Raw genomic sequence first — 26,033 nt, forward strand, 5'->3', positions numbered from 1 at the left:
CCAAAGATTTTGTACCTCAGCAGCTAACGTGGAGGAACTAAAGAGGCAGTTGCGATGATGCAACAGAAACTTGAAGTCAGGGAATTAAGGAAGTGGAGGAATTGAGAAAAACAACTTTACAAAAAGTATTATCATACCCAGTCTGCTCAAAAAATAGACTGCTCTTATGCTCAGGTTTTAGACTTAACCCCATAAAAAATTACTGATCATTCTAAATTCTTCGTGCATACAAATGGTGGCAGAAAAGGAATATTCCAGAAATAATCTAAAAGAGTCAACCAATCTGGTATCCAATGAAGATGTCCCAGATGAAAACCATTTTAAAAAGGGAAAAAAAAAGGGTTGGGGAGGTCTAGCGATATGGATGTCAGGCACCCATTACAACACACTCTCCGGATGCAGTATGAAATTTAAAAACATAAGACCTATCATTCCTGCCTTATAACCAGAAACCAAACACCACTCGAGACCAGAAGAGTCCCGGCATGCTAAGAAAATCATGCACATTTACAATTGCAGCTCCACCATATATATTTATCGGAAAGGAGCTCCCTGAATTGAATGGCCTCTTGAAGGGCACAGGCACTGTTTCTCTTCTTTTTAAAGTTACTTATAATAAACTTGCTCCTTCCTTACAGGAAGAATCCTTTGTTTCTCCGTGTACAAGGGGCACAGGCTCTTCTCCATTCAAGCCCTTCTCTTGGCTCCGGGGCATGAGTGCAGCGAGGAAAGGGAATGGTTTTTACAATTAACTGTACACCTCTAAGGCGCATTTCTCCACTCCACTAGAGAAACTTGAGAAGCACAGATAGGCTGGAGAATCTGCAGGAAATGAGAGCACAGTGGTCAAGCAGACCCTCGAAAGAGAACGTTTTCTCTGCAGAATCCATCCAGAGAGACCTCAGTGGTCTCTGACCTGCAGGTCAAAGCATTGGGCTGGCTGAACTCTTATTTCCTAACTGACTCTTTGGGGAAGGTTAGCTGGTTTCTGATCCTACCTTCCAGGCACGGACAAGGCTCCAAAATCATGTAGAAGGCTTTAACCTTTCTCAGCGTCAAGGTGAAATGTCAAAGTGGTGGTGCCTTAGGCCAGAAGCATCACTTACTAAGTACCCATGAATTTTCAAAATGTAAACTATTTCTTGACACAGCTACATAGCATGAAGAGAGAGATCAAGGAAGGATCTTATCCCTCTCAGAGGTTTTGTGTTTCTGCATGGGACTGTGCCTTTCTTCCTAAAAAAGCCTGATCATATAACAATGCATGTTTCTTTTTTTTGGATGCTCTTCACACACCATTCACACTTAGGTCTATCTCAGCCCCCCTCCCCCTTTTTGGTAACCAAACAACAACAAGCATTGTCATTTGTACATAATTATACTGTCAGTTTTAAAAAACATTTCTGTAGTAGCATCTCACCCTGGGCTTTGCATTCCCAGTGATTTAAATCTCCGCTAATTTCCTTGTTAACCACATACAGTGTCATGCCACCTTAAAATTTAAAAGTCATTCACTTATTTTAACGTAACAGATGTGCAATCTTCTGGGATTCCGAACCTCCCTTCTCCAAATGCGGCCTCACTGTTTTGCATAATCACCAGGAATGATTAGCCAACATTCAATCTGAGCTAAGAGCAACGACAAACAAATGCCTGCCCACCACTGTATCAAGTGTGTGAATTGTACACACAAACACACGTGAGCTCCTTTCCTCCACTTCGGCCTTGTAGGTATAAATCCCCAGACTGAGACACATCATTTAGTTTTAGCCGGAAAGACTAAATGATACTAAATGTAGAGAATGTGTGTTCTCCCGGTTTTCCTTCAAGATATGTGCATTATTTAAAAATGAAACCTTCCTACCCGTAACAGGGACTGGGATTCATCCTTGGACTTGTTTTCTCCCGATGCAGGATACTGCTGGGTGAGGGGCCCGGACTTCTCTCCGCCAGCTGGCACCCCCTGCAGGAATCCCTTGGTCTCCACAGCCAGGCCATATATAGGTCGTGCCAGATGGGCAGCTTCGACATTGGGGCTATCCCTTAGAGTCTTGGTCTGCTCTTGGGTGCCGGACACAGGCGTCAGAAGCCCCAGGCTTGCCTGAGTATATGAGGGGCTGCCTCGCAGGATGTCTGCCCCTCTCCAAGTCATGTTTCGAAGGTCATCGCTTGAACTCTCGGTCCAAACTTTCTCCTTCAGCCCGTCCTTGTCTTCCACCTTCTCCCTCTTCACCACACTCTCAGAAACTGGCTCTCCCATTTTAGAGTCTGGATTGAGCAGACTGTAGACCTTGAGGTCAATTTTGGGCTCCTCCTTAATGGCGGATACGGCATGACCGTCCTCTTCGCCGTTGGCTGTAGTGATGTCCTGTTCCTGGCAATGAACAGTGTTGAAGTGCTCCAGTAGTGACTGAGTATCAGCAGCTGTAAAACTGCACTGACGGCATTTGTAGCAGCTGTGTGCTCTCCTGGAGAAGAAAATAGTCGTTAGAAATCTAGCATTCGGAAGGGCTTTTAAGAAAAACAGTCTTTAAGCACCTGAATTTTATCTCATGTAATGTAATATGCAGAGCAAAATTCACCAGTCCCAACACCCAGAAATTGGAATGTAATTCACTGGTATTTTTGTCTTTGTTTTTTTTATTTTTATTTACTTTAATTTTTTAAATGTTTTATTTATTTTTGAGACAGAGAGAGAGAGAGAGAGAGAGAGCGAGCACAGGTGGGGGAAGGGTAGAGAGAGAGGGAGCCAGAGGATCCAAAGCAGGCTCCATGCTGACAGCAGTGAGCCTGATGGGGCTCAAACTCAGGAACCTCGAGATCATGACCTGAGCTAAAGTCAGACGCTCAACCAACTGAGCCACCAAGCCACCCCTGTCTTTTGTTGTTGTTGTTTAGTATTTATTTATTTTGAGAAAGAGAGAAAAAGGGAGAGCGCCTAGCCCCACAGGGTTCCATCTCACAAACCATGAGATGACTGGAACAGAAATCAAGAGTCAGCCACTTGGGGAGCCTAGGTGGCCCAGTTAGTCAAGCATACAACTTCAGCTCAGGTGATGGGCATAGGTCATAATCTCATGGTTCATGGGTTCGAGCCCCACATCAGGCTCTATGCTGACAACTCGGAGCCTGGAGCCTATTTCAGATTCTATGTCTCTCTCTCTCTCTCTCTCTCTCTCTCTCTCAGCCCCTCCTGTGTGCTCTCTCTCTCTCTCTAAAAATAAATAAACATTAAAAAAAAAAAAGTAGGACGCTTAACCAACTGAGCCACTTAGGTGCCCCTCACTGGCTTTTTTGATTCTATATAAAGAATGTGACATTCCCTTTCGTTATGTTAACAATTATAGGTATACACACAGGTACACACTGGTGTGTACACGCTCTAGCCAATTCACATTGAAAACTGGTTGGTTTGTTTTATTATTGAAGGACTTGCTTTGTCATTTTACTGTAGTTGGATAATTATCAATTCTACATTTTTAACAGATACTTATATATTTTTACACTGATTTCATCAATGGACTTTTCACTTTCTATTTATTTAAACTAAACTGATGTGTTTTCATATAAGTACATCTATATATGCATCTCTAATGTTAAGTGCTCTATACAGCTTTTATGTGTATTACATTCTACCTGATTACAATGTTCTTTTCTTTCATAAAATTTAAATCAATTTAGACAATGAAATATGGATGACTGAGCTACATAATCTACTAAATAAGATGTATTAGAAGCTCTAGATTTTTTAAAACAAATTCTATGTATCTGTAAGAACTTAGGAACGTTCAACACATTGAGTGTCTTCTAGATGCCATGCAGCATGATAGATGCTGTATGGGTATATTCATTAAAGGAGAATGTGTAAATGTGCGTTTGTGTGTGTGTTTTCTTTCTAAAGGGCATAAAACAAAAGAACTTATTGTTGAATTTCATAGCATCCTCTGCAACTAAAGATGGAACACTGTCATATTAAGACAACTGTGTGATTAACAAAGAACAGAGGCCCTGTACCCAAAAAGGCATACTGGAAAGGTACACAAATGACTTGGATAAGGCACACTTTTTTAACCATAAAAACTTTGTGTGGCTTTTTAAACCCCATGAGAGACACTTGCTACTTCACTGATATCATGTATTGACAACTTAAACTAGCAAAGTAAGTTTTGAGAGCTATTACTTAAAGCTACTGAAAAATATGTACTTGTCTATAAGACCTACAGATAATCATCACAAAGTACTTTGCCAGGCACTGGGTACACACTGGTGTATAGAAGACACATAGTCTTTGTTTACTTGGTGTTTAGAGTCTAGCCGGGAAGGATGGCCTTCCCCTTAGACTATAAATACATATAAAGAATAATACGTTCTAAGAATGAAAGCGATAGGATGGTAATGGGATTGATGGGCTGCATAGGGTAGTCTGGAAGAGAAAACCAAAGGATGAAAAGGAGCCATTCTTGTTGCAGGAAGAGGAAGGACAGAAGCACATCCTAGCAAGTACAAAATACTGAAATGAGGCCACTGCTGCTTTAGAGGAATAAGTAACAGAAAGTATGTCACTCAACAAGCTGGAGGGGTCATCTAGAGATCTGAAGACCATGGTAAGGAGGCAGATATCTTCAGAGGCTAAAGGAAGCAATTGCAAGGTTATAAACACAGAAGTAGCATGGTTAAATGTATGTTTAAGTCACTTTGGGACCTTAACAGTTTCTCATTCCCTTATGAGGCCTGTCTGATGGATGAAAATCCAAAAGAATGTTCATATTTTATGGAAGCAAAATTCAGAGGTATTATAACATGTAACGAAATGTCACCCAGTATTTGTTGAGAGTACTTAATGCAATACAAAATGATCTTTTTATTGAAAACTTACATTTGTTGAATAAATATGGATATTTAATTTCCAATTTTTACAGAAGATTGTTTTCTATCTTTTCTACTATTTTTATTCATTGTTTAAGTAGTAAAAATAAAATAAAAGGAACTACAACAAAGGTAAATAATTCCAGGATGAACTGACCATTAAAAATACAATATTAAAATTAATTTTCTCAAGTGAAAGAAGCCTAACCCTTAAGGAGAAGATGTCTGTGACCAGGAGGAAGAACCTTGCCCCTGAGATCAAGGCCAGAAGAACCCCATAGCAGGATTAAGATCACAAAGGACAAAAGACAAGACTCAAAATCTAGGACTGGGAACCTATGGAAAGTTTAAGTAAAGAACTTTCCTACCAAAACTATATTCAAGTATGACCAATACTTGATAAAATTCAGATAAACTTGATAAAATTTTACCAAAAAATTGTTACGTTTACCAGGCTCAATCATACAAAGAAAAATGGATGTATCAGAATGGTTAAAGGTCAAAACATACCCAGGAAATACTCTACTGAAGATATACCACATAATCTACTAAGTCATGAAAAACAAACTTCAGGACGCACGTTCGCAAGCTCTGATCAACCTTCATTTCTAGACAGTTCTAATGAGTTAGCCACCCATTACATCAGTAAGTTTATGGTTTCCTTCATGTGGTGGGGTCTCTGCTTGAAATCTGTGAAGGGATCCCTTCCTAAAAACTAAGACTATAAATTGCCACAGCTACGTCTACCAAACCTGGTGTTTTATACAAAACAAAGTACAAAAAGTATTAAAAAAATTCCAAAGTAAAAAAATTCTAAAGAACTATGGTAATGTTATTTCAAGAAATAAAGACAATTAATTCTAGAGCAACAGGAAGGAGAAAGTACCAACACACAATAGAAGAAATACAACTTCCTAGAGCACCATGCAACAAAATACTTTAAAATTTTAAAACAAAATACTTATTGGAGAAGCAATTAGTCCACGTAAGAGTATACAGACTCTAGAATCTGAATGCATGAGTTTCAATCTTGGCTCTGTATTTTACTCTATGTGTAATGTTAGATAATTTACTAAATTTGCCCCGATGTCTTCATTTGCGAAATGAAAATAATAGTGGCTCTTCATATGGTTCTCAGGAATATTAAGTAAATAACACCCATAGTAGGTAAGTAAATAAGAGTTAACTAGTATAAATCCTAAAATTAAATAAAGCCCCTCTCTTCTGTGTGAATCTGCATTCTTTACTTTTGTGCAAAGGAGTTTAAACTTACAAACTAGCATTTTGGTATCATCCTTTTCCACTCCCCTATATACCTTAACCGTGACAAACATCATTCTTAAAACCAAGCTAATTTCCTAGAGGAGCCTTTGCTTTAAGACACTGACAGGTGGAATATATTCTATGCCTTTTCTGCTTCACCTGGTGGCGTTCACAGGCCTGAAAGAATGAGGAGTTTAGTAGTCTGCTTAATTGTCAAGCTGCACCCTCTTTTCATTAATAGACCCAGAATCTTAAGACTCTGAATAACAAAGATAGAAAGAATATTACCCGTGTTTTATTAAAGTCTTAGGAGGTAGAGATGCCTTGAATGGATTCATTAAGGTGGTTGAGAATCATAATATATCTCAGTAATTAAGATTATGTGTTTTCAATATCTACTTATTCTGCAATCTAGAAATGTCCTTCAGTCATACTGTTCCTCCACCAAATAAAGACAGTACATCCAACCCTTACCCAATATTTGACGGGTATGTCCTCTTAAATATACCCAGGCCCTGGGGTCCCTGCCCAGGCAATGAATTTATCACAAAGTATCCTCAGAGAGGGTGTCTGGGGCTTCTAGGTTTTCTGATTCCAAGTTCCTGTCCCCAAAGGACAACTCCCTCAGTCCTTGCAGGTCTCAGCAGAGCTATTCTGAACTGCCCCACAGAGGAGCTCTTGATCTGACTGTTCTGGGCAAAACCTTCCTTGAGGCAGGTGCTGGAGGCTGTCAGGTAAAAGTAAAAACCAAAAACAGAAACAATAAAACACACACACACACACACACACACACACACACACACACACACCCCAAAACAAAAACAAAGAAAACCAGAAACTGCAGAGATAAGGTATCAGTGAGAACCAGGTTTTATGGTGAAAATGCACTAGAAAAGGAAGGATATTAAAATAAAGTTGTGATAACAAGATGAACTCACACACCTTATCTCCTGAAAAGTTCAAAGCACTCACACATAGCTGATCTCACATTCCATTGAAGTATAAAGCCCATTTTACAGGTAACTGAACAGGGGAAACAGTAACCTGAACATTTTTGTTTACATCAAGTCAGGAACACAGGGCCTCTCCTTTCCAGGCCAATGTTCTATTTTTCTACCCTTAGCTGCCTAAATTTTTAACTTTACACAGAAATAAATGAAATTATTGGTAATATGGAAAATGGAAATATGAGAGGAAGGGACCCTGGTAATCTGACAGCAGAAGACTACACCAATGGTTTACAAAACAGGCCGTGCAGAGCACTGCATTAAGGAGTTTCTTACCAGCATAGTATGCAAGGCACCTCCCCTTGCCCCACTCAATCAGGATTTCCTGGACATAACCTGAGAATCTGAATTTTGAACAAGGTCCCCAGGGGACACCAATACAGGGACTGGTATCTAAGAGCTACATTAACAGATACATCGTGGTTCTCAACAAATTAATGACAAGGCATCCCCAAACCCCTAACTTTAATGAAACACAGGTAATGTCCTTAAGATTCTGGGTGTAACAACTATTAATGAAAAGAGAGCAAAGTTTGACAATTTGACTTACTGCTTAAGTAAACTGCTAAACAGGCTCAATCTCTCAGGCCATTGAACACAACTAGGTGAAGCAGAAAAGGCGATTTGCTTCACAGTACTCTAGAGACCTGAAGGAGACTTCTTTCTCCCTGTACTATCAGTCTTAAATATAAGATAGAAAATAGTTTTAAAAGACAACATGGCTCTACTTTCAAAAGCTTAGAGAAATATAAACTTTTTAATAACCTACACTAACCTCTAGATCAGTGTTTCTTAAGCTCTAGCATGCCTAGGAATCACCTGGGAACTTGTGGAAATCCAGATTCTGATTCTGAAGTCTGGGATGGTATCCAATATTCTGTCTGTATTTCTTATAAAATCCCAAATGATTCTGATGCTGTTAGTCCCCAGACCACATCTTCAACAGCAACAGGGGCACCTGGGTGGCTCAGTCGGTTGAGCATCCTACTTTGGCTCAGGTCATGATCTCATGGTTTGTGGGTTCGAGCCTCACACTGGGCTCTGTGCTGACAGCTCAGAGCCTGGAGCCTGCTTCAGATTCTGTGTCTCCCTCTCTCTCTGCCTTCTCCTGCTCACTCTCTCTCTCAAAAGTAAACAAAACATTAAAAAAACACAAAAGTCACAAAGTCATGATCAGAAATAACTTCAAGATGGGTATTAGTTTGGAATAAAGTCTCAACACTTGGCAGAACATTTTCAAATGAATTCTACATAATTAGCAACATCATCTTCCATCGTAAAGCACATACAATATACTACCCACCTCTGAGAGTCAACAGTAACAGCTTTGGAAGTTAAAACTACAAATATAACATTGTCAAGCATAATTCCCAAACAGTAATTTTTCTTTTTTCTTTTTATTTCATTGTTTGGGGATCATCTTTCACTATTTTTAGTGTGAGGTCATTTATATACATTATCTCTCAACATATTCTCATCCCTTCTTCATAGGATGAGAATCTGAAGCACAGGGGCACCTGCATGGCTAGTCAGTTAAATGTCTGAATCTTGATTTCAGTTCAGGTCATGATCTCACGACTCATGAGACTGAGCCCCTCATTGGGCTCTGTGTTGTCAGCTTGGGATCCCTGCTTGGCATTCTCTCTCTCCCTCTCTTTCTGCCCCTCCCCTGCTTGCACACCTTCTCTTTCTCTCAAAATAAATAAATGAACTTTGAAAAATTAAAAAAAAAAGAATCTGAAGCACAGACAAGACAATTCACATAGAATAACATGGAGACGTGACACAGTATTTAGCTCTTGTCCGTGGGTACTCTTTCATGCATGCTGTTTGGTAGTTGATGCAATGTTACTAGCTTATTCAGGAATTAGTTCCTGAAAGATGTGCACATATTCTCTGACATGTGTCATTCTCTCAATAATAGCTGAAAAGACCTTCAACATAATGCCCATAATGCCATGTCCACTAAAAATAAAAACATGATTTAACTCGTACTAGAAGAAACATTACTGAAGAATAAACGTTTAGTCACTATGAAGATACATGAGTTTGGACTCGCCTCTAACCTACAAAATGGATTAATCTTATCAACATTAATATGAAAACCTCAAACAAGTTCAAGGAATCTTCCTTGCATTTCCCAAGATCCACGTTCTCATCCATGAAGACTTCCCTAATGACTAAACCCGAGTAAATCCAGCATCGTCTGATCTACTCTTAATCTCTGTTTTCTTCTGAGGACTTTTTCCACATTGCCTTTTATTAAAATCTTGTGGATGTCTTACTTTACAGTTATATTGTAAGTGCCTTAAGGTCAAGATCAAAGTTCACACATCTCTGTATCCACCCCCACCCAGAATATCCAAGAGTAAATCCATACTTTAACAAAAGGAATGAACCACTACCACTCTGTGGATGTTCAGGATGCTGGATTCACTAGGTAGAATCATAAAGCAGCAGAGAAACATTGAAAGTGCATGGGTATTTCATAGATGGTATATTCCGAATGGCGTTTTGGAATAAATTCTTCATTATTTAAGAACTCCTAGAACTTCTGGCTACATTAAGCCACACGAACTGAAAAGACAATACAAATATATGCCCTGCATTAATTTGAATTCTATATTCTCCTGCCAAATGGATAGCAAACACTCTCCTCATGCTACCTAAGGAAAAAAGATGCCATTTTGTAGATCTCCCTAGCACAGGGCTGCTAGATAAAACATGCCATGGCAACTTGAATGTCAGTGCAAACAATGAAATACCTTAGTGTAAGTATGCCCCATGCAATATTTGGGATATACTTACACAAAATCTCAGTATGTCTCATGAAATATTTTAGACAGTGAGGACATGAATCAAAGAAATGTATTAAAAAAGCAAAAGCATCCCTGCCTCCAGAGAAAACTACTAGCTGCCTAACCAAAGATCAAATTGGACTTAATTCAAACAACAACATTTCTGTGAGAAAAGATGTTTTATTCCTTATCCTACTTAACAGAATTTTCTTATGCTATAAAAATGCATTCATTTCAGATCCATTCATATTTCAGTGGCCTTAGTAGTAGTGTTTCATTCATCAGAAGTTAAATATATTATTTTCAAAATTCATAAAGGGCTGAAATTTTCTAGATTTTAGAAGAAGATCAGCTAAAAGATGTAACTCTTTTTTTTTTCTTTAGATAGAGCAAGAGTGAGTGTGCAAGTGGGAGGAGGGGCAGAAGGGGAGAGAGAGAATCTTACGCAGGATCCACACTGGGAGTGGAGCCTGATCGGGGCTCAATCCCACGACCCTGGGATCACAACCTGAGTGAGCTGAAATCAAGATTCGGACACTCAATTGACAGTCACCCAGGTGTCTCAAGATGCTACTCTTTTATTACGCTATCCTGATAATACTTCTGTATTTCTATTTTCATAATAAACCAGCCTACGGTATCTGTGAAGTCAGCTAGGAGCAATGCCTTTTCTCCTCTAAATGTAAACTTCCAGATACTTCTGCCAGTATTTGAAAAGCTCTCCTCTACCAAATAACTGTATTTCTTAGCCACAGTTTTTCTTCAATGACTAAACAGAGCATTGAAGCAAATGAATAAATCATAAATACTCATCAATTAGACTTCAAAAGGTATTCTTTGGTAATTACAGAATCTAACACCTACAGACAAGTTACCACAGAAGAAGTAAGTGAAGGTGATTTAATTTAAATATAGATCAATAGATCTGATATCTAATAAAGTTAGCCATTTTTGTAATACAACTTTTGCTGGTACAAAGGCCTCTAACATAGGATACTGGAGATTAATGACACTGGAGAATGAGGGAGTGGAAAGCAGGTGAAGAGAGCATCTGAGAGACAAAGACCAGGAAAAAAAAAAAAAAGGAATTACAGGTGAATAACCAGATCAATCAAATTTTGGAAGCTGGAAGTGTAATAATATTCAGCTTTAGTGAAGTGCAAAGGAACGGTCTACAAAACAAGATAAATTGAACTTTGTGTAAGATTCCACTCAACCCACTCATATTTTTAAAGCTGAAATAATCTGATTAGTATTTACTCATTTGTAGTAACTGGTTTTTTTTTAAGGGGGTCTCGGTGATTTCATTTAACTCATGTCCTATCTGAAAAACTTCAAGTTATGATTCACTTAACTCACTTCCAAAAAGAAGATATCCCCTACCCATATATTCAAAATAGGAAGACAAACCTCTCCATAAAATAGAACATGAATAAGAAATGGGAAATGATTTCCATAAACTAACATGAACTAGAAATTATAGCTAAAATTTATTTTATTCCAAGAATTGATCATCATTCTTGTGCAAAAAGTCTTCAGAACCATGAAATATGAAATTCCAATAATGTATACAAACAAAGGTTGTGCCATTTGTGGGTTATTTTCTTGAAGGATATAATATCCTGGGTAATGTTTTGTCTCACAATGGGAATTTTCAGCTTGAACTATTAGGTCCATTTCAAGGTATTACAGGGAACTGATTTATTAGGTATTGTTTAAAAGAACATGTCACATAAATATACACAAATCTAAATGTAACCATCATGGCCCTCACCCTTTGAGAAACTCTGTCCTAATGCACTGTATACTTGGCTTTTTCAGATGTGTTGATAATTAAGTGCTTATCATAAAATTTATCCTTCACTATGCTCTTCTCTGAGCTCTTTTAAGGTAGAAATTGAGCAGTAGCTACATTAATTTAAGCAATTATGGTATCCAGTGTTATTTCCTTCAGCCCAGGTTATATATTTTATGTCTAAAAGATTCAAACACTGTTTGAAATTTTTTAAATGCATTCATAAATCTCCAATTGGACAGATGCTTATCATCACATGCACTACCAAAAAGGATATCAATTTTCACACATTGTAGATAACAAGCAGGTAGACAATGATATTATTAATGCTTTTTAAGTAGTTATTTAATCATAAGGGGAACTGGGCATTCACTCAAATATTTATTGGACTTGTGTATTGATGAAAATTGGTATTTCACTTTATTTAAAAATTTTATGTAATGTTAGTCATACACACATTCTACCTATATATGTGCTTACATAAATACATATACACATTCATATTTAATAATGAATGTTATAAAAACATTTATTTTTGTTATAAAAATACATTAGAACATAATCATAGAATCATAGGATATGATTTTATATAGGTAAATATATTCAATATGCCCTCTGTGTGTGTGGGCATATATACATATACAGAGAAATACAGAGAGATCTGTGTGTGTGTGTGTGTATGTGTGTGTGTGTGTGCATGTATACACATAGAGATGATATAGAAGAAATTATATTTGTGGTATAGTTCCATATATGTACATGAACGTATATGAATGAATATACATGGTATATATGTGAATATACACACAAACATATATATAATGAATATATGTATATGGTTTTGTTTTGCTAGTTTTTGAACTTACATAAAATAGTATCCAGCTACAAATAGTCTTCAATTTGTTTGATTCAGGCAAAACTATGCTTATAAGATTCATATGTCCTGTTCAACTGCCATTTATTCAAATTCACTACTGTGTAACATTCCACTGTATACAAATCTACAAATTCTTTAATAATATTTAAAAGGTATTATTATCAGTTGGTATTTTTTTTCCTGTTCTTGTTTCTGATTTTTGTTTTGGTTGTTCTGCTCTTTCAAAAAATACTACTGTGAACATTTCTGCACAGGTTTCCTACTGTACTGATGAAAGAAATTATCTGAGGAGTAAAATAATGCTTCCATTGGGAACATGAGCATCTGATATTGCCAGAATTTGTCAGATTCACTTTATGCAGTCATATGTACCGACCATTTTACCCTTTGCAATTTTTTAAAGTTTATTTATCTTGAGAGAGAGCCAGAGTGCACACAAGCAGGGGAGGGGCAGAGAGAAGAAGGAAGGAGAGACAGAATCCCAAGCAGGTTCCGTACCATGAGCACCCAGTTCAATCTCATGTGGGGCTCAAACTCAGGTACTGTGACCTAAGCTGAGATCAAGAGTCTGATGTTTAACCAACCAACTGCGTCACCCAGCCACCCCACCCTTTATAATTTTTTTAACACCCATGTTTTCTGAGATAAAGTGACCTAATTGTTTCTCTTGTTACTATTTGCCTTGTGTAACTTCATTTATTCTTACCTTTTTGTTAGTGAGACCCAACTTAATTATACTGAGTCAAAGGATATGTTCTGTGTGATATGTTTTTCTGAAATCTGATTTCTTTTTGGCTTAATGTTTGTCCATTTTTCTAAGTATGTTAAATCTGCTGGAAAGGCATGTGAATCCTCTAAATAGTTGGATGCACAATTGATATATTTTAATTAAAACAAGTTTGTTAATTTGCTGCTCTAATCTTTTATATTTTGAAGATTTTTTTCATTCAACCTCTAATAAGAAAGGTTTCTTAAAATCTATCACTGTGATTGTGGTTTGTCATATTTTCCTTGTAGTTGTTGATCAATTTTTGTTTTACATATAGATTTATTTATAGTTTATATATTTAGAATTGTTCTATCTCCCTCAAGACATGAACATCTTATCCTTATGTATTGACATCCTTCCTATGCTTTTTATCTTAAAATTGTCTTAAAATTGTCAGGCAATTTATCTAAATTGTCTGAGATTAATAAAGGTATCTCCATATTCCTTTGGTTTATATTGCTTATAACTCCATTTATTTTTTTTTGTTACAAACTCTCCATAGCCTTATATTTTGAGTGTATATCTTATAAACAGCTTATATATAGTTGAATTTTCTTTTTTTAAGTTTATTTATTTTGTGAGAGAGAGAGAGAGAGAGAGAGAGAGAGAGCAAGTGGGGAAGGGCAGGGGGAGAAGGGAAAGAGAGAATCCCAAGCAGGCTGCACACTCAGTGCAGAGCCCAATGCAGGGCTCAATCCCACAAGTGTGATATCCTGACCTGAACCAAAATCAGGAGTCGGATGCTTAACCAACTGAGGCAGCCACCCATGCACCCCTTGAATTTTCTTTTTCAGTAAGTCTGACAATACCTTTTAAGTGGAAAGTTTAATCTACACAGGTTCATTAAGGTTTTGATAGCTGGTCTTTTCTTTTTTTACCATCTTACTTTTGGAATTCTGTTTATCCACTTAAATATTCATCTATTTATGCATTTTTACCTTGTATCCTGTCTTGCCATTTTTTAGAAAACAGATGGAATCTTATTTTGTTGTGCCATTCTCTATAGCTTCAGAAGTTATGTACCCGTTTCCTATTCCTTCATTAGTTAACTTTAAAAGTTTCCAAGTATGCACAGCAAAGTCCTAACTCAACTAACTCCAGACAATTCAAGGGCCGTAAAGCACCTTACTTCTGATCATACCCCCTACAAATGTTCATACTGTGTTGCCCAACACCTTAGTCTATTTCTTTTTAACTGCATAAATAAGGCAGGCTATGACTGATTTATCCACAGTCCCCTGGTCTTTGCCTATGTGGAAATATTTTGCTTTTTCTTCGAAGGTTGTTTTCACAGGTAGACAATACTAAGTCGACCATTTTTTTTGTGCTTTTTCCTTCAAAACTTTGAATAGACTTTCTCCCTCTTCTGGTTTCCATTGTTGTTGATGAAGTCTGCTAGAGTAACCTAATTGTCTTTTCTAAGGAGTTGATATGTAGTTTCCCTCTGGAGGCTCTAAGAAGACCTCTGTAGCATTTTAATTATTACCACAATGTGTCTATGACTGAATTTATTTGCTTATGTCCCTGTTTCAGTAGACGCTATGTTTTTTTTGTATCTGTGTGCTTATGTCTTTCATCTTTCAATTCGAGAAAATCTGCCATTATCTCCTCAAATACTACTTGCCTACCTTCCATTCTATATATTCTTTCCTCCTGGAACTCTAATTAGATGCAGGTTAAAACGAATTATTGTGTTTTTAAAACCCACTATCTACTTTTGATACTTTCCATCCCTATCCATTCTTTTAAATATTCTGGCTAATGTCTTCAGATTTAACTTGCAATGAACTCATTTGCCTTCTATCACTTGCAAATCTGTTACTGAACCTGTCTATATTTTAAGTTTCAATAATTATATTTTCAATTCAAAAAATGCTGTTTGATTCTTTTTTGAGTATTTCTAGTCATTTATAGTCTCATGTAGTTTGATTTGTAAATCTGATTTTCATTATTTAAACACTACTTTTCTATAACTGAAAAACATTATATTTTTATAACTTTTTTATAACTGAAAAATTTACTGTATTTTCATAACTTACAATTTCCCCAGGTATCTAAAAAGCCATTATGACACTTCCTACTTATTTCCCATAGAATGGTTTATATCCCTCTGCATATGGTGAGTTTTTGTAATAATGAGCTCATATAAGATAAGGTTTATCTTATGCCACAGATATCATGGAGGTGAAAATGGAGTATTTCATCTAGACAAATGCGTGCCTACTTCTGACAGAAGTCAGCGAAGGCTCTAAATGTGGAATCACTTTAGCTACCTTCAAGGTGCCAGCTTAAAGTAAAACTCAGATTCAGCAGCCTCTCTCTCTCAGTGACTCCAGGCATAGTCTCCTGACCGACTGCTATTTGCCTCAGTGCAACCTCACACTCCATGCTTGCTGTTCACTTCTCCCCAGTCTGGGTTTTGTCCAATCTTGGTGAAGGAAAGACGAGAAAAGTTTCAGAAGTTTCCCTTAATTCACAGGAGTCTAGCAAGGCATTGAAAAGTATGTTTCATCTAGTGTCATTGTTTTCTAAGGGGACAGTGCTCCTACCGACTCCGGAACGGTAAGTTATAACACTGACAATTTTGATGAGAATGGTGGTCAATTAGAGAAGGGGTATACTGCTTAATCAAGTGATAAATAATAAAAGAAATGGAGTGTGAGAAACAAATTCATGGGTGGAATACAGTAAGTCAGTCAAATGTGAGCTAGGGGCACCATAAATAAATATGAAATGTTAGGAAAAAAGAACTGATCAAGTTCCAGTTGCTGACTGAATAATGTTTTCAATTCAACTGAGGTTAAACTGGGTTCTTCATGAAAATGCCCACCGAATAGAATCCACACTAAGGATTTCACTCATAGCTCTAAATCAACTCTCCTGCTTCTCAGCTGTAGTTTTTCTTATAGCTACCTGATTTCACATATTTTATAGATCATAGATTGTACTACCTTCTTACTACACTGTAAGTCTTATTTATAAAGCACTCAAAAGCCAAGAATATTCCCTAGTTATACCAGAATTATGGAGAAAGTTTCCCAACATGAATAATATGAATCAACATAAATTTAACCAGAAAAAATATTACTGTGATATGGTAAACTTGTTCTTTTATACTGTCTTCAAAATACAGCATGTGGGGAAAATGCATTGATAGAACAGATTTTCAGCACCCACAGAACTATTCCCTTTCGTATCCCTCAAGCCTCCACTGTTGTTCAACTTTCAGTAGAGTTTCTGAAAGAATAAGTCTCCACATTTCAAATATTTCTCTAAGATCTCATAAACAGATCAGAGATAAACTACTCAGCAACCTAAAGGATCCGGGACCACACAAATTACATCAGGTTTTAAGAACAAGTGCAGGAGTATTTTAATGCCCTAGGAACAAATACTGCTCAGTTTTCTCATCTAATAAAGTGCTGAAAGGCTGACTGATATCCAAAATGCACAAACAATTGTTATTTGGTGTGGAGCCCTAAATCTTCAGAAGGGTTTGAGACTTTATAATAGTCTCAGATTAAACTGTAACTCACCATGGAGATCTTGGCTTATCCTTAACGACTGTGAAGTCAAAAACTCACAGGCACTTCATTTACTTAAAGATCTACTCACTGAGCACTTATTAGCCATTCTGGCACTGTGCTAAATTGTGTAGACAGAGCAGTGAACAATAAGAGACTAGTCTCTTCCTTCTAGAGCTTATTGTCCTTACTGACTACTAACTAAACTCTGAAATTATTCAGTCATATTTTTATTCATACTTTCATTTCTTGGGAGAATTTTTTTTTGTTTAACCAAAGCATACAGAAAGTCTGTTTTTCCAGACAGGTTTTCAAGCAATGGCCTCAGCTTCCTCAAAAAGAGCCACTAATGCAAATGATCTGGTATCCAGATGTGTATGTATGTACATGTGTGTGTATAGTGTGTGTGTGTGTGTGTGTGTGTGTGTGTGTGTGTGTGGTGTGTGTGGCTAATTTCCTCATGATTAAAGAAAGTCTCCTCTTTTAAACCCAGACAAGATTACCTAATTTTTACAGCACCTAACAAATGTATATGCACACTAGTAAAGCTCAGAAGGAAGCTAATGTCTGCTAGCCCAGAAATAAATTAGCATGCAGCTAACATCAGAGGAGCCAGAAACACTCACTACAAGTGTGAACACATATTTGATTGCAGGACTGTGTCTTTCCTAGGGCTGACCTTATAAATTAAACAGTGTAAATCTCAAGGAAGTGTTTTCTGAACATTTAGATTCACTGTGAACATTAGGATGCCCTTCAAATTAACATCTAACATTATTAGCCTATTGTTGGACATGAACTGCTTCATTACTGGTGACTGACAAAACACACACGCACTTAAACTAACACACGCTTTCAAAAAGAATGAGAGGAACTGTTTAGAATCTCGGGATGGGAAAAATAAAATGACTAGATTTTTGAACTAGTATACTGAGTCTACATACGGAAAAACACTTAAAAGGAGTCAATAAAGCTCTTTACTTTGATGCATCTCTAAGCGCTATTGCAAGAAAACACCCACTGAGTGCCAAGTAACAACAGAACATGCTGTATTACCGGGATTGTGCTAAACTAATTCCTAGTCATATAACCAACTCTCAGTGTAAATGTTCCTTCTTCAAAGAGGCATTTCCTCATCTACCATATTGGGCTATGAGGTCATTCTCATCAAACACAGTGGCCTCTACTTCAACTGTCACGACACTCGTACTCACAATGATCTGTGAACGTCTTCCCTACTAAACTGTAAGTTCCCTGTGGGCATGGACTATGTTCATCTTGTTCTCTCCTTTATCATCGATGCCTGGCACAATGCACATTTTTGGAATTAATCAGTTAAGGAATGAATACAGAAATGAAATAAAGATACGTATCCTAAACCCGTCTTTAGAAAACACGAAAGATGAACTGGGAAGACTAACATTTATACAGAGAATAGTGTCGAAGTGAAAAAAAATGAACATATATCCTGTATCTCTGTTTACGAATCTGGAATACCCGAAGTGGTTTTACCTGCTCCGAGGAGTGAGTGTACAGAAATCCAAAGTCACACCTATGACAATACGCTCACCTTCAGATTACGGTTTCTTTGCGAAACAAAGGTGTTGCTCAAAGTTTTAAAGCCAGAAGGATGTCCAATCTCATTTGAAAAGAAAAATGAGCAACGTGTTCTCAAGCGGATCATTTTCCAGTTGGAGTAGAGAAGAGAACATGTTATAATGGCACCTTTCATTTGGGAGCTCCTCCATCAAAAATTGTGGGATGTGGAGTCACTTAGCAAGGACAAATAAATGGGATTGTGGTAAATGAGTAAACTCATCAGCATTACCGTCATCACTGCAATTTTTAAAACACACTCAGTAAACGGTACAAAACAGGTATGAAGCAGAAGAGTAAATGGTCTGAAACAAGTAACCAAATTAGAATCTGTGCTTACCACATCTATAAATACATAACCTGCAGTTTTATGAACGATCTTTTATGTTCGCTCGTCCTGTAACTTCCCCAAGTCACTGTAATCATTCCCAATGATTCTTGGATCAGCCCTCTGGATTCTTCCTATCATTCTGTTAATATCCTCCCCCGCCCCCGCCCCGCTATGGCTTACCTGTAGTGTCGGGAAATCTCTTCTTCCACCTGGGTAATGAAATCGCATTTGGTACATGAGTGTTCTTTGCTTTCCTTGACAGCTGGCTGCCCATCCGATCCTTGCAGATGATTGGCTTCCTGTTTGACATCTGATGCTTGGGACTCATGCACACTCTCGTAATGGAAGAGGAGCACATCTACATCAGGGGTGGAGAACGAGCACTGGTGGCACTGGTGTTTGACTCTTGAGCTTCCAGCCGCCCCAGGAGACAAGTGCAAAAGCAAGAGTGCACAGTGGGAACAATTACTTTTTCTACATGCAAATGGATAAGTAATTTCTCCAAGGTGCTTTTCTGGGCTGCAAAGGCCTCTGGGACAGAATGGACAGTGTTTAATGGTACACTTATGAATGTTATGGAGCTGCTGATAGTGACGGAGAAGCGGCCCCACTATAATTACATCGGGGCCATGGCTTTTGGAGTATCTAAAGTCGCAGAACTGACAATTGTAGCTGGTCACCATGTTATCCTCTGCTCCCTTGCTGGAGAAATCCTTCTTTTTAGCCCCACTAGAGCCCTTGTCTGCCTTGGTCATTGGTTCCCCTTCTGCACTTTTGGCTAGATCATTCTGATTAATGACAGAGCCCCTGGAAAGCTTATCATTCAGTTCTGGATTAAGGCAGCCTGACTGCGCTCCTCCGTGCTGTTTGCCGTAATGTTCTAACAGTTTAAGTGAGCTAGAGGACTCACAGCTGAAACTACAGAATTTACACCAGTAGTAACTGGTGGCCTCTGTACCATTTTGTCTCGAGGAATCGAGGGGCTTGATGGGCACCGAGTAGCCAACAGGAGTGTCATCTCCTGCCTTGACTGTGATCTTGTCCTGCCACTTTCCCAAGTCTCCAGAATCGCCAGATCGAAGTGCAGGGATGGATTTGTTAGAGTTTTTCTCCGAAGGTTTTGCACCCTCAGAGGAGGGGAGAGAAGCTTTTATTTTGTTCGGGTGAGTCTGAAGAAAATGTTGTTCTAGTTCAGTTGAGGAGTTGCCCATGTAAGTGAAATTGCAGAATTTACAGCGGAAGTACTTGGTGTTTCCTTGGCAATCCGGTGTTTTCCGTCCAATGCCAATGAACGTTCCACCTGAAGTGACCTGGTATGGAAGAGATGGATGTTACTTTAAAGGTGTCATTACTTCAGTGCTCTCTGTAGGAGGGAGGAGGGGGCACTGCCAAGTATTCCACATCAAAAAATACAATAGTACTTCTGCTTATTATGAAATCACTTGAATAATCAGCGCCAAAGAAATGCACTCTTCATTTCTCAATAGCTGCTCTTTTGAGAGGCTCATTATGCTAAACATTTTTGGCCAAGGCAACAAAGATAAGTAATAAGAGTACTATAACTAATTCAATGGATTTAATATTTTTTTTAAAAAAAGCCAAGAAAACAATTTTCATGTAAGTAGGTTTTACTACTGCCTCCCTGTAACCACATGCTTGCAGAAGCATCCAAATCACAGGGGATTTCTTTTCCTGAAGTTAAGGGCTGCTGTCAAAACCGGAGGCAGTTGCTTAGAGATTGCTCAATGCAGATGTTCTCCAAGGAAATCCTTGTTCAGTTCCTATAGCGATGAGGCTTTGGGCAAAGATGAAGCCTCCCTTTCGGGTAAAATGAAGGTGCTAACATGACCACACAAAATGGCTGGTAATTAAAAGCCCAAGCAGGCACTATTAGACTAAAAATGAAGTTAAGGCAGTGGACTTGAAGTCTTAGTGAAGAAGGTCTAATGTAAAGAGTTTAAAATGTTTCCCAATCTAGGATAAAGGAAAAGTAGAAAATCTTCCAGGGCCTCATTTGATCAAAGCTCAGTCCCACTGGATCAAGGCTCTGTCTCAGTGGGTCAAGGGGATGTTCAAAGGCCAAAACAAAATAATCCCACTATAGAAATGATCACAGCTCTTCTTCCTATCTCAAGTTGTAAAACTTACAGCATTAGGGCAATGAAGGCATTCAAAGGCCACTATATATAAAGTCCTTCCTCAGTGGGCACTGCAACAGGCAGCTTAAGCAAGCGCCACCACTGAGCAGACAAAACTCCTGGTTTAAAACAGAGTTTTTGATAGAAATCCTCCAAAAAGGAAGAGATCTCCTCTTCTGACTATCGGAGAATTTCTGAATTTTTCTAGCTACCAGATGTAACAGATTAAGCACGTGACATAATCATGTTCTGCCTTCTTCACCAGCTGCTCAAAAATGACATGTGCGATCACTGCTCATATCCAAATCACTCTAGGAGAAAGGTCTCAAGCATCTCAAAATCATTTAAGAGCTTCTACTTAATATGCAAATAACATTCCCTTAGCACATTGAGAGACACGCTTATACCTCTACTGTACAGGACTCAGACCGTAGTCCATGCTTCGACTTAAAGACAGGTTGTGAGCTTGATCAAATTACCTTGTCCGGCCAAGAGCTGGCTTATCTGGGGCAACCTCCACTTTATTTCCAGTATTAGAGTTCTAGGAAGTGTGCATGAACACAGAAACAGCTCAACCCTTACTATACATTAAGATAATAATTTACAAACATCTCTCACAGCCTGTAACCCAAGGATGACAATGTATCACTTTTGGTGATGTCCACATCCCCCATGGCAAGCACACAGACTTCAGTCTGTCAACAATAGCAGATCATCATCTGACCAGAGGGAAGAATGGCGCACCCTCCCAGCCAGCAGCCTGGCAATCAGCAGTGCGAGAGATGTCAAAGCCAGACCACAGGAGGATACAGTCTATTCGCCTTTCTAACCTAGCACTTCAGGGACCAGAACAACTAAAATATGCCCTGAGATGTAACGATATTACAAAATCCCTCCATCTATAACCCAGTTCACTGGAGGTGAGGAGAAACCTTAATTTCAGAAACAAAGCATTTAAATGTGATTCCATCAACTCTGGTACTTTGTGCAGGAAATTCAACTTGAATCAAAGGGGGCAAATTGAGAAGTATGCCATTCTCCTCTAATGCGAGTGAAAAAGCCAGTATGCAAAAATTTTCTTGGTTTAGTTACCAGCTTTTAGTTTCAAAGTTGTCGATCTTCCTGATATAAAGTATCTGTAATTTCTGCTTGTAGAAAGGGATTCCTGAGAAATCATGACACATTATCACTATTTCTTTGATTTTGCAATCTTCAAGTCTCATATGCCACGTCTACACTGGAAGGGCTGAACTTCTATAAAGTCCTAAGAAATCCCGAAACATAGGAATCTGAAGTGCATCGAAATTATTATTAAGCATCACAACATCCCTTCCAGTATTTGACAACTTTAAAAGTCAGAAAATCCAGGCTAAAAATGACTACTATCAGGTGCATAGACCATGAAAGAAAGGCCATTCAGTAAACAAACAAAACCAAAACTGCCAGTAAAGCATTCTGGCTTAGAACTAATTAACTTGCTATGCAAACCACATTAAATCTTTTAAGTTGGTGGCATTTGTGTGTCTACAAGTTGTGTTTTTTTACCCAGGGAAAACCAGCCAGCTCCATTATTTAAGATTATTATGTAAGATACTCTTTTGGGGCACCCAGGTGGCTCAGTCGGTTGAGGTCACCATCTCACACTTCGAGGGCTCAAGCCCTGAGTCAGGCTCTATACTGACAGCACGGAGCCTGGAGCCTGTTTTGGATTCTGTGTCTCCTTCTCTCTCTGCCCCTCCTCTACTCTCTCTCTCTCTCAAAAATAAATAAACATTAAAAAATTTTTTAAGGATCATTATGTAAGATACTCTTTTACAAACCACCCAAGCAGGCAAACAAAAACACAAGGATCTCATTTAACGATAAAAACAATAATAATGACACTGACATAGGTTATCTATTTGCCTTCTTGGTAAATAGCCACTAAATCATATTAGTTTTTATATTACTTAAAGCTAATATAACATTAGAATTAAATATTTTATATAATATAAAAGCTAACTTTGGGAAACATTGTTACTTAGTGTTCTATTCCTCTTCTCTTTCAAAAAGACCTGAAGGCTACACTTGTGGACATTTTTATACTTTCTTTGTAAGAGATGTACATTTAAGTCATGGTCAAATAAACTGATTCATATCATTTAAATGCCATTCTAAAATAAAACATAATTTATTATTTTAGGAGACCTTACCTAAGACTACTGACCATATTCACTGTATTTTCATGACCTCCAAATGTTAACTTAAAACAACTGTTTCCTAGATTAAACAAAAATACACAGCAATAACAGTTATACAAAGCAAGTATTTGCAGCAACAGTGTGTTGAATCTTATTGCCAGGAAAGAGCACCACACATTCAGAGAATTATTTCAAACTTTTCAAATGGCTGAACCCAGCAAGGAGTAGAAAAAAGGTTACCATTCCCTAGCTATGACTCTACTAAAAGAGAGATCACAAGCAGAATAAAGAGTGTAAGTTATAATTATAACCCGTTAATCCAGCAGCTCCTTTGACACGGATATCCGTATTTTAGAATTTCTATTAAACTGTAAATTCCGTTTGGACCAAAAATTACACCTATTCATTCATGTAATTAGTAGCTATTGAGTACTTAGTTTGTGCCGATCTCTGTAACTGATGATAGAGTACAACAGTGAGCAAGCTAGGCCACCTCTCTGCCTTTAAACTACTGCATTTGAAGATCAAGATTTGTAGATGAAATTCTTTATTCATTTGTATTCATATTACTTGGATTTGCTTGCTCCCAAGGGAAGTTCTATAACATAAGTCTCTGCAAAGATACATTATTGAACCTCCTGGCACCTCAGTTTCCTCACCTTTCTGGATATCAATGTACACACCTTGCTATCTTGCAGGATTATTGTGAGGATCAACTGAGAGAATGTACCTGAAACTGATTTGCAAACTGAAGATCAGTACCGTCCAAAAGAACTTTCTGAGATGCTGGAAATGTTCTGCAGTCTACCCTGTCTCTACCATGGCCACGAACCACGTGTGGCTACTAAACACTTGAAACAGGGCTAGTGCAACCCAAGAACTGATTTAAGTAATTTTTATTAACTTTTCACTAATTTAAATTAACTGAAATGTAAATAGGCACATGTAGCTAGTGAATGCCATGTTAGCACAGTCTACAGTACTCGTCACATGAATGGGATTATTATTTAATAAAATGAACTACCTAATTTAATTGCTCGTGCTAAGCGGATGAAAAGACTACATAGTGGGAAAATGGTGAAGTCATTCCATGACAAATTCATAAACTTGTCAATCGTAGTATTCTTAGCTGTAAATGAAGAGGTAGGATTCTGTTGTTACTAAGCACATGTTTCTGTTTATAGTCCTTCTTGGACTGAAGGAATAATATTTTATTCATCTTTGGACGCAAGCAAGGGCTCAATATATTTGGGTTGAATGGAGTCATTATGGGAGATGTGAACATAGATGGAAATCCCCCCCCCCCAAGGCCCCTGAGTTACCTGGGATAAAAAAAAAAGTGATTGTAATTCACACACCTCCCCCCCACCGTTGACTCAACCTGACATATTTGGGCTTCTTCAAAAAAACTGAACAAAATGTATCATCACCCAAAAACAAATGACTAGGGAGCCATTTGCTTATGAGTTACAGTTTAGAAACAACCAACTTATCTGTGAAGGCATGAAAAAGAACAGATTTGAAGTTACTTTTCACTGAATAAGGACTAGGATGGCTTTTTATTCCATTTTTAAGTTAGTTTTAAAAACTATTCCTTCCATGTAGTATGTTTCATTGGCCTTTGTTTATAATTTATTTACATATGTCTTTTCACAAAAATGTTTCACTGTTGAACTTAAAAACATAAAAGGCTGGCTTTTTTTCAAAGACTTTAACCTTAATTAATTTATTTCCTTCTAATAATATGGAATAAAAACTGGTAAGAATGATATCTAAGAAAATATGTCAAAGGAAAAGATTTTTTGAAGCCTCAAGAACTCCCAAAATGACACTTCAGCACACGTACTTACTGCCAGTGGAACAAAAAGAGGTGTTTGAACTAAACACAAACTCTTCCTCAGATGTGGTTCACTTTCAAGTACTATAATTGATAGCAACAGAGACAATTAGGAGGGTACTAATTTAAGGGGACTTGAGGTTATGGGCTGTTAGTCAAAAAAGTAAAACCTTCACTTAATAAAAAGCTAAGTTGTTAAAAATCACTGTTCAAATACTGAAGTTACAAAGAGCTTGAAGAAATCTGTCAGGGCCGATCTTGGCCGAAAATAGCTATAGTCGGAATGAATGTGTTAATCTACATAGGCAGCATTTCTGCCTTGGAGAGTGCTTCAGAAAGCACCGTGCAGCATGGGGGGTGCTGCAGTCTCTGGGAGAGACTACACGCTTAAACATTCCAACAACAAATCGAATTAGATGGCGACTCTCTTAGCCCCCCGCCATCACATCCTATTCCTGCTGCTCCTGGTTGTCCCTGCCGTAATGCCAATAAACACCCTTCTTAAAAATAAGGAACAAACCCAAACAGTTTTTTGAATTATAAGAGCAACCATATTTTTTGTGGGGAGATAACCAAAACTCAACTTGATTTTAAGTGTAAAACACGGCATATTTTAAATTATGCACATTTTTGGGACGCCTGGGTGGCTCAGTCCGTTAAGGATCTGACTTCAGCTCAGGTCATGATCTCATGGTTTGTGAGTTCGAGCCCTGCGTCGGGCTCTGTGCTGACAGCTCAGAGCCTGGGGCTTGCTTCGGATTCTGTGTCTCCCTCTCTCTCTGCCCGTCCCCTGCTCTCGCTCTGTCTCAAAAATAAAAAAATAATAATAAACATTTTAATTAAATTATGCACATTTTTATTATCAGCTTTTGGATTACAGCCATCAAGAGTCCACCCCTACTGGTTTTCCTACATCACTCAGCATAATAAACTGAACTAAGTCTCTATGATTATTTGGTATTTGGGCTGACAGAATACCAATCAATCTTAAAGTCAGTCTCAACAATTTAGAAAAACATTGTTTTACAAGGAAAAATGCCAAACAAGACAGA

The 26,033-nt window shown here is 37.9% G+C and overlaps 1 protein-coding gene across 4 annotated transcripts in view; it reads right to left on the minus strand.

The window, feature by feature from the left end:
- Nucleotides 1-26,033, minus strand: part of TRPS1 (transcriptional repressor GATA binding 1) — a 373,555-nt gene that overhangs the window by 169,664 nt on the left and 177,858 nt on the right. For all 4 annotated transcript variants that reach the window (XM_042972939.1, XM_042972941.1, XM_042972940.1 and 1 more), the window contains 2 exons: nt 19,007-20,136; nt 1,865-2,468 (listed from right to left, as the gene is read on the minus strand). In XM_042972939.1, coding sequence (XP_042828873.1) covers nt 1,865-2,468; nt 19,007-20,136 — 1,734 coding nt within the window. The remainder of the gene's footprint in view (nt 1-1,864; nt 2,469-19,006; nt 20,137-26,033) is intronic.

The sequence above is a fragment of the Panthera tigris genome, chromosome F2, assembly GCF_018350195.1.
Source record: "Panthera tigris isolate Pti1 chromosome F2, P.tigris_Pti1_mat1.1, whole genome shotgun sequence".
Lineage (NCBI taxonomy): Eukaryota > Metazoa > Chordata > Mammalia > Carnivora > Felidae > Panthera > Panthera tigris.